The sequence below is a fragment of the Corvus hawaiiensis genome, chromosome 1 (genome assembly GCF_020740725.1).
Source record: "Corvus hawaiiensis isolate bCorHaw1 chromosome 1, bCorHaw1.pri.cur, whole genome shotgun sequence".
Classification (NCBI taxonomy): domain Eukaryota; kingdom Metazoa; phylum Chordata; class Aves; order Passeriformes; family Corvidae; genus Corvus; species Corvus hawaiiensis.
Window position 1 is genome coordinate 25,466,655 of NC_063213.1, and position 13,277 is coordinate 25,479,931.

The 13,277-nt window shown below is 36.2% G+C and overlaps 1 protein-coding gene across 3 annotated transcripts in view; it reads left to right on the top strand.

Moving 5' to 3' along the window:
• POU6F2 (POU class 6 homeobox 2) overlaps positions 1-13,277 on the top strand; it is a 331,080-nt gene that overhangs the window by 67,790 nt on the left and 250,013 nt on the right. For all 3 annotated transcript variants that reach the window (XM_048297089.1, XM_048297109.1, XM_048297101.1), the window contains exon 2: positions 4,006-4,177. In XM_048297089.1, coding sequence (XP_048153046.1) covers positions 4,006-4,177 — 172 coding nt within the window. The remainder of the gene's footprint in view (positions 1-4,005; positions 4,178-13,277) is intronic.

A 13,277-nucleotide genomic window follows, 5' to 3' on the forward strand; every position in this document is an offset into this window, starting at 1 on the left:
CCTCTTACTTAAAGCATTTAAACCCTTTTGACAAAGTTCATCTTGCTGGTTTTATGCATTCTTAGACTTTTCAATTTTGCATATGAAAAGCTGAAACTTTTGTGTGGCTGTCAGTGAACAGGAGAGCCTGTGTTACAGCGCAAAGTGTAATCTGACCTATAGCACCTTCCAGAAAGCAAATGCTGAGTGTCAAGCCCACAGACATCCAGTGCAGAAGAACAGATCCTGACCGTATTACCTACTAAAGATGCATATGTAATTCTTTGCCTCAGTGCATCCTCTCCAATGCCATGGGTCCTTTCTGGGATGGACTTGTAGGTGGGCAGAAGAAGAGAAGGCTGCTGGGCCTGCTGTCATAGCAACTACTCCCGAATTTTTTTTAGGGAGGCCATTAGGAAATATAGGAGCACCCCTTTGATCACCAAGGGATTTTGTAGACTAGGCCACTTGCTGTGCACTGGAATTACAATTTATTATGTCTTTTGCAGAACCAGTAGTTTTTAATCATGCATAATTCACTGCAGAACAGACACGTTTTTAAGCACAGAAAGCAATTGAAGGCCTGGAGATAACCTGAAGTTTAAAAATGTCCAATTTTTTATATGTTTTTCAAGGAAACAAACCTTTCCTTAACCCATCGTTTAAGTGATTTATTTAGTCTTCATGTAGACTAGAAATTTGGACAGTATCTAATCTGTTTGCTTACAGAGAAAGTTGTCGTTCATTTACCCCCTGACAGAGAGAGCTACCCTGGGGGTTAACTACAGGTTCTTATGCTGTCTGAGGGAGGGGGCAGCAATTTGTGTTATTTCACTTTTTATAGTCCTGCCTGTGTGTTTGCAAAGCTGTTTTAAATTCACTGCTAAGAGTATGCCCAGCCATGCGAGTGACTGTGTTGATGTTTACTGCGGTTCAGGTCTCAGTGATACCTTGCAGCAATGAGTTCCACAGGTTTTCCACCACCTACTGTTTGGAAAAGTATAATTTATTATTATTAGATTTATGACTTTTTCCCATTTCAGTGGAGACACCTTTTCTCCTCAGATGAGTTAGGGTGAATAGTTTCTGATCTACATTTTCTCTCTGCTGTTTATTATCTTGTATCCTTTGATCATGCTTATTCCTAGTCACACTCTTCCATAAGCACTCAGTCCTTTCGATCAGTTCATCATTCTTACTGTACCTTTTTCTGATGTATCTTTTTTAGATGGGCTCACCAGAAATGAACAAAGTACTCCAGATGAGGCCGAATTATTGATATACATAACAGATAAAATCCTGGCTCTGTTGAAGTTGCTGTGAATTCACTGTCATCGAAGGGCTGACATTTTTCCCAGTGCTGTCACATTTCCCACATTATTCTTCCTACCACTTTTCATATATTCAACTTCAGAATGTGGCAACTTAGACTTAATCTAGAATCCTACAGATTCCATTAATCCATTAAATTGCTGTTAGTCCTCAAATCAGGAGTTTTTCTCTGTGGACATGATTACTTCCCTCCCCAAACTACTTTGATGAAAAGGGTCAAATTTTGTCCTCATTCACATTTGTTATGGATGTTAGTAACAAATCTTGAGGTTAGTTTTGAATAGCTGAAACTAAGAGAAGCAGCACAGACTGAAACAATGCTGTTTGTGTTCACAATGACCTTTAGCTGCAAAATCCGCTAAAATACATTATTTAGTATATGAAAGCAAACAAATTTTTTGCCTCAGTAAATGACTGTCCATAGAGCAATATGAGTATGAGGCAAAACAAGCCAGAGTTTTTTCACAGTGTCTGCAAAAGAAATCTGTTGGTTTCTGTTTCCTCTCCAGAAACCTCTAAGAAATGTTCAGATTGTTGCTGCCTAATAAATACAGTAAATGAAATGTTAATAAATTGCCAACAATTTAGCCTGACAATAACATGGATTGACCACATTGATTAAATTGATTATGTTTCATATATTTACAATATGTAGACACAAGCCTAATTTATTTTCTGAAGAGTTCAAGGTAGATATCACCAGTTTAAAAAAAGGCAAAACAAAACAATGGAGTAATGTTTGTGGTTGCTATCTGCAATAATCTAATGCTGACAGAGAGCAGTATTTTATTTAGTAATTAACAGTGTAAAGGGGAGAGAAGCTGTCATGTTGGTTCTTAAGCTGGGGAATGTGATGAAAGATGATATCTGCGATCTCATCCTTTCCACTTGTTTAGGATTGTCAGAATGAGAAATGTCAGCGTTATGAAAGCTCAGCTCTGCTCTTGATATGATAAAACCCTTCAAAAGCCAGTCTTTCTTTCCCTCTCCCCCTCCTTTCTCCCGCTCCTGCTTGCACTTGCTTTTTTTATTTATCCTGTTTTGTTAGATGGCAGAAATATAATTCTTTTCTTTCTTCCTATTATAAGCCACCATTTTTGTTTTATTATATGTTTCACAACCCCTAATGCCCCACTGAAAATTACCTTGTTAAATGACAGTGTTTCAAAGCCATGAATCCTTTCCACCATTCCCTCAGAGGTTTGAAACAGTCAACAGACTGTAAAGAATAAATAATAAAAAAGTATTGATTATTTTGATGACTGTGAGATTCAATTAAGTATTAATTTTGCCCTCCAGTGGACCTATCAAGGTATTCAAAAGGGAGGATTCGGCTCAACTAAATGCGTGCTGAGTGCTTCAGCCTTAAATAGGGAGAAAATGTGTTTATCTACAGTATTTGAAGAGGAGTGCATTGATGCATAGAGTCCAATATTTAAGTGCTGTGCAAATTAAGCCCTGGTGACAGTGACATTGTTTTCGGCACTATGAGTATTGACTAAAGAAGTGCATTTGATGACAGCTTAAACTATTTGTATTGATTAACATTTTCATAGATTATCATGTGTCATATCAAATTCACTTTTCAGACATGAATACATTAAAAAACCCATAGGCAAACATCGACCAATGTGAGGACGGGACAGAGGGAACATGCTAGCCAACCTACTTGCTCGCTGGTCACCTGTTCTCTGCATAAGAGCCATTTAGGCATGAACTTTGCAATAAATAGCTGCTAGAGAGAGCAACAAGGTCACTTTTTCTTTTTTTTGGTTTTTTTTTTAATTCTGTTTTCTGTGCTGTCATGATATTATGCTTATTAGTTTGCAAACGGAGTAACCAGTGTGCTTGGAAATAATGCCTGCCACCCAAACGTCCTCAATGAGCAGAAGATAAAACAGATTCTAATAATCAAGAAAAAATTTAGATGTGTATATATATGTGTAATCTTTTGTGGGGGATATAATGTTGCAAACACAAGAATAATTGCAAACTGTATGTGTAAGTATCTTCCCTAATTTTATCTTTTAGAAAATGGTTTCTGTGTTTTTTATTTTCGAAAGAAAAATGTGTGCTTGTGTCTTTATGGACTTTTGGAGCATAGTATCCCAACGGCAGGAGCAATTAGAAGAAAACAGTGTTTCTGTTAAAAGTATGTAACGAAATGGCTATTTGATGCTGTGTATTTTCATAGAAATGCTGTAATGCTAGAAACTGTGTATTTGATTTTGTTAATGTTGTACAGCTGAGGATGCCTCTTTAAATCACTATGGAGCACTCACAGGGGGGTCCTCTTCTGGGGTATCAGAGCATATAGGAATTTCTTTTCTTACTATGCTAAGGACAGGGTGAGGTGTAAAAACATACACACAAAAAAAGCACATCCCACAATTAAAGCTGTGTTGGTTATGTTGCTTTCATAGAAGTTTTTCTCCAAAGCATCCTGAATCTCTCCACATGCTAGTTGAGCTTTAATAGGGTGGGGAGTAATGGAAAACTCATTGGATCTGTAATAGCTCTTCACTTGACTGCAGCCAGCAATAACAGCAGGAGCAGCCAGAGATAAGAGAGAGAGAGAGAGTGTGTGTGTGTATGTGTGTGTGTGTGTGAGAGAGAGGGAGTGGAAGAGAGAGTATACGCACACCAAAGCTGCCACTTTTTTTCCCCCTCACTCTTATTTTCCCCCCATCCTAGGATCCAATGATAGCTGGACAAGTCAGTAAGCCCTTGCTGTCACTGCGGAGTGAAATGAATGCAGAGTTGAGAGGTGAGGACAAGGCAGCTACTTCAGACAACGAGCTGAATGAGCCCTTGCTTGCGCCTGTGGAATCAAATGACAGCGAGGACACTCCCAGCAAGCTCTTCGGTAAGTCTGTCTAGGTATTTCATTTCACTGCTACCATGTTGTCCGGAAGAGCAATCTCCCCCTGTTCTTTTTCTTTCTTTTTTTTTTTTTTTTTTTTGTTCGCTCAATTTTCTTGTAAGTAGGGAAGAGTAGCTTGGAGCATGCAGGCACACAGTCTTCTGCTCTCATTGCAACTGGTTACCAGAATGACAGGATCAGTGCTGAAAACTTTTGTTAACAAAGAACGTATTTACTGCAAGTTGCAAATGTGTAATAGTTTTTTCAGAACCATGGACTCTAACATAAAATAATGTGTGTGTCTGTGTGTTTATAATTTTCTTGGAGTACTTTAACAATTATTGTGGTAGGTGCTGGTGTGTCGCACATGCTACCAGGTTTTTTTGAGGCTTGATTAAACTGAAAAGTTATAATTTTTTTAATGGTAAAAATAAATCTGGCTGAAGAGAACTGAAAGATTCTTACAGAAAACGCTTCATACTGAGTAAACAAAGCCTAGCAAGGGTATTGCACGTGGAGCTAATGTTTTTGGAATTTAAATTAGAAATGAAATATTTCTCGTCAAGCCTGTGGAAAGAGAAATTACCTTTTGGATTTTTATTCATTTTGGAATAGTCTAAATTGGGCCAGATATGTGTAACATTTCACAATCAAAACAAAAGCAGTGAGAGTGGCACTCCAACACAGACATCTGTCATTCAAATGGATGACACCCTGTAAGCCAACTCAAGCAACTCTGATCTCTAATCAGAAAAGGGAGCAGAGCTGTTGAGGCGCGTGCTTGAGTGATAGATGTTGATAGGTGTCTGAGCTGTAGCAGCACTGTATGGTACATTGTGACATTTTGGGTTTAGAGGGACTGCACTCCTGAAGAAGTCCCTTTTAATTATTTCTATTTGTGACCTGAGACAAACCTTAATAAAAATGGACCATTTACCTATTTTTCATTATTCTGTAGGTAGAAGTCAAAGGGAAAAAGGTCTTGTTCAAAGGGAATGCAGCTTTAAGGGAGAGAGGGTGAGAGCCCATTTTCCAAGATTCAACTTTTTGATTTTATAATCTCTAAGGAAATCTGTAGCAGTGGTCAGATTTCAGTATTCCACCTACAATAAGAGCTGCAAGATTTTTTTAAAAACAAAAGAACACATGCAATTTTATATTATAATATTCCTTACACATTACTGAAAGATACAGCACAGAATGTTTTACTAAATAACTTCACTACAGATACAGAAAAAATAATAATGAAACCCCCCCAAAATTTAATTTCTGTATTGCAGTAATGTCCGTTACTGAATATCACATCCATTTTTAAGCACCCTTTTAGTAATCTTTGTTTCCATGGAAAGCATAATTTCCATTAGCAGTTTGAATGTTCAAAAAGCATATAATAATTATTTTAGCCCATTTCATCCAGGAAAGAATTATAATGTGTAAAATTCAAAGGGCTATTAGTTATCTAGCGTAAGATAAATATCTTCTGCTGTGTTTATATGTTTTATTTGCTCAAATGTTTAGGGTGTATCTATTAAATAGAGCAAGGCATATACAAAGCAAAAAATGAACTTTTATTTGAGGATAGTGAAATGTCTGTCTGTTTGTTTTTAGATCAGGCAAGTCTTCTAATAAAAGGCAGGATATTTTTTGAGCCGTTGTCATTTGGATATTCTACAGTGGTAGTGAAATACACAGACACTTTCATTAGAGTTGTCGTATGTGATATAGAAATGACGTGTAACTATATCTTGTCTCCTTCTGAGCTGAAAATATAATTTATCTCACTAAAAGCACTAGTGAAAAAGCTAAAAATTCATATACTGTGCTTTTTCTATTGGTCAGCATAAGATATTTGCTAGCCTGATCCTTACACTGCTGAAAAGATGTTCCCAAGTAAACAAAAGTAGGTGAAATAGTCCAACTGCCTCAGTATGAACTTATGTACCATTTATTGAGGTTTTGTTACAATTATGACACATGCTACAGATCTATTAGCAACAGCTCTTGTCAACTAATTTTAGTAACTTTGATAATAAAAAAGTAAATTATAATGGGGCAATTTTGATACGTTTGAGGATCAAACTGACCAAATGTAAAATAAAGATGATTAGATGTTATGTCACAGATGCATCCCTTAAGATAGATTTTCAGTAAACACTAAAAATTATTAAGTGTAGTTGTGTTTAAAGCTCTGATACATAAATATGGAACATCACCACCCTATAGTTTTTTCTCTTTGTTTAATGTTATGAATAGCATGTTAGGAATGCATACTTTGTACTTTCCTTTGCAGTGTCTGAAGTTAAATTGTTGTGAACTTATTGAACATCACCACCCTATAGTTTTTTCTCTTTGTTTAATGTTATGAATAGCATGTTAGGAATGCATACTTTGTACTTTTCTTTGCAGTGTCTGAAGTTAAATTGTTGTGAACTTATTGACAGGTATTGGCGTAGAGAATGACAACTTTCTCCTTCAACCTTCTTTCATGTAATCAGTGATAATAAATATCTTTTAAAAATATACATTTAATACATGCTGTGTGAAAATTTTCCCAAATCTGTTAAGCAGGTGAGGGAGGAGCATTTTAGAAAGTTGAGAGGAGACAGATCCCTAGAGAACAAAGTTTTTCTACACTGCTGCTTTTCATTTTTTTAAGGATTTGTGAAAATCATGTACTGATTTAGGTGGAATGAATGACCAGCATTTGTGTGTCTTGTTGTTAGCAATACTTCATGAGTCTTATTTTCATATAGATGAATAGAGTTGACTGATGAGATGCGAAGAGCTTCTTTTCTTTTACTGGACACTTTCTGCTTAGCTTCTTTTGATGGATGAGTTTATTTCTGCAAAGGCCTGCCTTGCTCACCTGTACCTTTTCCTAAAATCCACCTCCTTATTCTCAAATTTCCTTGTTTTGGTATTTCACTGCATGCCATAGAAACAGTGGGTATTTGTTTTTTGTTACCTGTCAAAATGGTACCTCTTCAGTAACAGTCCCTGCTGCCAGTGAGGAAAGGGCAGGAGCACAATTAATGGTGCTTATTTTTTAAGAGATGCACTAAACTTTTGTTTCTTGTATGGGTGCTTTGCTATCGGTGACAAAACAGATGAATGCTGCAGCATTTTGAGTCTCAGAAATACCAGCATTAAGTAGGGATAAGTTCCTGACAATCTGAAATAGCTTCCATCTGAAACTGGTGTACAGGTGTCTGGGAAGATGCACTTTGTCACTGTGGTGCAGCTGTTCCCTGTGAGTAATGACAGGAGCAGCTGTGATTAGAGGGGTTGTGCCTTATTGTTGTTTGCTGGCTTGTTTTCTCCTGGTGGTGGTGATTCTGGTTTTTTTTTTTTTAATTTTTAAAATTTGTTTCTTTTTGATAGAAAATGCTGTCCCATAGTCCAGGAGTCTGTAATCCTCTACTTGTGCTTTTATACCAGTGGACTTTTTTGAATTTGCATACCTGCATGCAAAAGACTTTTGATACTGAAGTCATATGGAACCAGAAAAGAGTAGAAAAAGTGGTCAAAAATTAGGTGCAAAATTTTGGTAAAGGACTCTGTTACTAATGACCCTGAAACTCATTACCTCAAAAATACAGTTTTGAAATGTGGGCTGGCACAGCTGCAGTGTTTTGGATACAGAAATCTCAGTTTTGCTGTACAGTACGAGGTGAAGTTGCTTTGTAAGAGATCTTGTGGTGAGTTATTTACTTTTAAAAATATTTGTGAAGTAATATCTGCTGCTTTAACCACAGAATGTAATTAAGTAACACAGAAACTGAGTATAGCTCTTGACTTTTCTGGCAGTGTCATTTTCAGATCAACTTGTCTTACTCTGCAATATGCTTCAAAATAGTAGCTCAGGCTAAATGCCACCACTCTTACTAGAGAAAGCTTTTGTTAATGTTAAGTAGCAGTTTCACTTGAATAAACACATTGGGATTTGATCCTAACTTAACTAATCCTAGCTGTCATTTTTTACTATATTTTCAAACAATTCTAGTATAAGTTATGAAGTGTTGCTCTGAAAAAAATCTTAGAAGAAAAGAAGAACCCTTGATGTTTAGCTGTGTAATAAACTGGTGAGATTCAAAAGTTGGTACAGACACCAGGGGTATTTCATATATAAAATTCTCAGTACAGTAAAAATCCCAAGAACGAAGTGACTGATCCAAGCATCAAAACCCCCTGTGGACTTAGGCTGGTTTTCCTGGAGTTAGATCCAGTCCTTAATTAATGCTTAATTGAAGGCAATTTGTGACATAATTAGATGATGGTAAAAAAAAGCTGGGAGTGCATGCACTTGCATATTAAGGTAATTTTACTGTATAATAAAAAGTTATTATTTGAGATTCAGTCTTTAGTTCTGCAAACCAAAAAATAAATAAAGCTGTAAGTACATAGCGAGGGCAATACCAAGCCTATAATTGTGGAGCACAAGTGTTTCCTATTTAATTATTGCAGGACAGAAAAAAAATTGATTGCTAACCATTTTTTTTTTTTTTTTGCTGGCAAGGTTTTGTTCCAGTGAAATTAAATCTTAAGTGCTGGATCTGATGACTGTGATTTTCTTTGGTTCATTAGTGGGCTTTTGATCTTTTCATAATGCTGTGTATGCTTGGAACATGGAGTGGGGATACGGGAGTTAAATGAATCTGCACACATTTAAATAAACAAGATTTTATTTTCAAACCTCTGCATTGGCTTTGGAATTTTATTTTCCTTTCCCATGTTGTTACCTGTGTTTCAGAACTGTGTGCATACTTATATATAACCATACATATAAATGCTGCAGAGAAATAAGGTAGAAGTTGTTTCTAGTTGATTATGTTTTGCTCGTAGATCCCTTGTATTACTCTTTAAAGAAACATATGTTATATATATATATATTTTTTTTTTTTTTAATTGGAGTTGCCTTAATTAGAATTTATGGCACTGGAATAATTTCAGTTACAAAGGATAAAGGACTAAATTGTCTTTTACCTCTTGAGACAGTGGTCTCTGCAGGTCAGAGCAGAGGTCATTGCCAGGTTGCTGTGAGGAAGCTCACATTATCATCCTTAACAGTATATCTAGCCTGTGGGGGCCTTCAGACTATGAGCTTTCCTTTCATCAGTGTATTTAAGGATGATTCTCAGTGGTTTGGTTATATCCTCAAATTTTAAAGGCCTATAAGATCTCTGCCCGTTAGGAACACTTTGCTAAGGTTTGGTAATTTCAATGGAAGAAAGCAATGTGTATTTGTTGCTCTTGATGCATTTTGAAGCTCTAGTGAATATTTCTATTCTGGTGGGGAGGTTCATGGCCCAAACGGTCTCTGTATTAAAATCAGAGCCTTCTTTTAGATGGTGCAGACATAACATTTGAAATATGTTTGACCTGCTTAGAAAGATTCTTGTCTCTTCACATAATTTTATTCAGTAATTTCCAAGTTGTGAATGCTTTGTTCTTAGATGCTATCAGTTATCCATGGCATAGGACTGATCCTGCTAGTGCTTGAATGTGTGATACTTTCCTTAAAGCAGATAATCTGTGGATTAGGAACCCTATTTAATTGCAAAGACTGTATGAGAAATATTAATGGGTGGCATGTTTACAGGACTGAGTCATCATACAGGCTTGTAAATCCATTTTCTAAAATGTAGTGATGTCTTGCTTAAATAATGAGTAAGCTCTTAAAGAACCCAGAGATCTGGCTATGTGATTGATTGTTACTTCTGAAGGATATATTTGACACGAGCATTTTTAAATAGGCATTTGTAAACAGTTAGGGACTTGAATTACTCTGAGTAATGCCGTTGTCTGATTTCTTGGCAGAGTTCTTACTCTGTCAGTGGGGCTTGCACTTGTGAATGGGGACTAAATGTCCATTAAAACCTAAACAGATGTTATGACTATTTAAACACAAAGCACGATGCAATGGTAATATGGAAGATCCATACCTGAAGGTACTTCAGGTAGCTCAGGCAGTGGTGGTATTGGTGCTAGCACATATATTCCAACTCTGAGGAGACCAGGGTTTTAGTCCCTTAACCTTTGATGAAAGCAATATTGGGCTGATGAAGGACAGGTGTTGCAGCCCCACTAATAAATGCTCCTGCTTGTATGGAAATAAAAAGGACTCTTGTAGCTGTCCCTGAATTGTGACAAAGACAGACTATTTAAAAAAAAAGCAAAGAAAAAGCAAAAGGTGGCTTGAGTCTAAGTTAATAGTGTTGGGGTTTTTTTAAGTGTATGCTATGTATTTCTTAAATGTGGCTTGAAGTCTGACTTTCTGTATTTATACACAGAACAACTAACATTAGAGAGGGAAGGAAAAAAAAAGAATTAAATCCTAGTATGTAATTGGTATGACTGAACGACAAATGGTTCCTTTTTAATTAATCTTTCTTCTCTCTGTCTTAGAAGTTATAAAAATAGCAACAAACTTGTTTAAAAGCAACATAAATGGCTGGCTGTTTCAAAGGGGACTTGCTGGCTACTACAGAGTAAACAGGTAATTTGTGAAAGAACTGTTAGATTCTTTGATTGAGATCCTTGCCAGTAGATTAATAATAGATCAGACACTTGCACATTTGAAAAGGAAGCAAATGTAAAATGGAAGGAGAATTGTATGTTTCTATTGGACTTCACATGATTAATCAAGTTCTTCGTGGGAATGTGCAGGTGAGGCAGATGGAGACAAAGTTAGATTTGTCCAAATGTACACATGGCACCACTTAACACCTCTCTTGATTTCCTTATGCTAAACAAAGAGGCAGCAAGTGCTTACACCAAACTGGCACCCTGTCAGGGGGCAATCTGTAGAAAGTTTCCTGCTGTCAGATTAATAAATTTTTTAAAAATATCCAAAGGCAGAGGTAGCTGTAGGAAGCTCATAGTAACAGTTTCCATTCTCCTGCGGATCATTTTTCTCTTTAATATCCTGTGTAGCACTTGGTTTTCCTTGTGTTGTCTTCCTGGGTTTTGTTCCTTCTGTCATTTGTAGGTTATTCTTTGTTTTAATTCTTTTTCCTTGTGAAACAGTTTCTTCTGTTGGATCCATCATTTGTGGTCCCTTTTTAAAGGGAGAGATGGTCAAAGGGTGGGAACATCAGCTTTTTATACTTTGATTTAATTGTATATTCAATATATTAGGGTTTCTTCCACTAATGGTTTATTTTCTGACTTTTTACATGACTACCACTAGTACTACCATTAGTACTAACAAAATAACATTGTTTTACGAGTTACAAAATAATTTTGTACAAAGTCAGAGGTAGCAGCTACATTCAAATGATGTAATGAGAAAATTAATGCTAAACAGGGACAAAACCAGAATAAAATTAATTGTGTTGTAATTTGTAGGTTTCAACAGGAATATTATTTTTTCATGTAAATGGCTTGATGTTTTTTAACATGAAGTCTTACTTTTCTCTTTTTCCACCATCTAAAAATCAAAGTCAATATCAGTATGAAATAAAGGAAGATTTGTATTGTGACATGTCCTGTTTTATGTTGTGATACTGCTTTGATGCTCTCAGAAGCCCTTTTACTTTGAAAGCAGAGGTCATCTAGAGAAGAATAGTACCTCATTCTGTTCGGCTAAGTAGAATCTGCCATTTTCAGAGAGACTAAAACTGGGTTTGTTCTCTAGATTTCAGGTATATCTATATCTACCAAATCAATGGACAATGCACACCCCTGCACTCTAAAGCATGTTTTTTAACACTAAACTACTGCTTGTCTATGCCTAGAAGAAATTTGGATTTCTATTTTTATTTTAGAATACACAAGAAGGGTTGTTGGGAAAGTGGGAGTTTTGTTTTTCTTCTCAGATGTCCTTTTTTTTTTTTTTTCAGAAAGGTAAACCATCATTTTAATTTCTGAACAGTTCGAAGTCATCTTAAAGAAATGCTATGTTTCACAAAACAGAGTAATCACACTACTTGAAAGTGATTACAAAAGTTAAATACATACATATATTTGTAATATATATAAATTAACAGCCAGTGTGACTGAAATATGACATCCATTATTTTAAAACAATAAAAAAACTCAAGAGTCCTAAACCAATTTCGTGTTACACTGAAGATTTGAATGTTACACAAGTAAGTAATAAAGACTTTTTTGCATTAAGAACAGCATTTTCTACAGCAGTCTATCATTAGATTCCTTCTTTCAAAACTAGCATGGACTTTACAGAACGCCAGTGACACTAACTTTTATAATACTGGCTTTTAGGAACATCTTTGTAATTTTCAGTTCAGATGGTGGTCATATGGTTTGGTGGCCATTAAAGATTCTATTAAACCATTTTCATTTTCTAGCTCAGTCTCCTATCTGACAAAGTCCCACACTTTAAAATCTTGGTTTTAAGTTGTTGAATAAAGAATTACTAGCAGTCAGTTGCCTTCCAGAAGACTATAAAGGAAGTCCTCTCCCAGAGCGCACTGGACACACAGCCTAGCCTGTTACTCTCACCACAAACACCAAAGTTTGTAAAGTAGAATATCAGTAAAAACAAAAGTGCCATCTTTCCTGTCTTCCCTTCTCCTTCCTTACAGCCAGGCTTGGAGCTGTTCCCATTTCTTCTGCTCCTTGGTGTGTGCACACAGCTGGAAACACATACAGCTGTGTCATGGGCTCATGAATTTTGCTTCCGTCTGTCAAGGTATTTAGGCTTCTGTGATTTGTTTGAAGCGTAATGTTTGGGGGAGTTTGCTCCTTGAAGACGATGATCAAAAACCTGTGTTTAATCAAGAAGCCAGAATTGCTTTTCTGTTAATATACCTTAAGGCATACTTTAATATATTGTACTATTAAGTATGTGTAATTATTTCTTGAGATAGCACAGTATTAACTGGAGAGGAAGAAAAATAATTTGAATTCAGTCTAATCTCTTGAGCAAATACTATATGGGGTAGTTTTTGTATTTTCTTTTGCATACATTTAGGATTTTTTCACGTGGTGTAGAGATGTTACGTTTCCTCAGTGATTTGAATAAGCACGAGGCCAGATTCTGGCTGGTCTCAGGTGACTGTCCATTACATACACAAGAAGACCATCGATTTCAAGAGGATATTCACCCTACCAGTACTTGCAAGCCAGTTTGGGGCCTCCA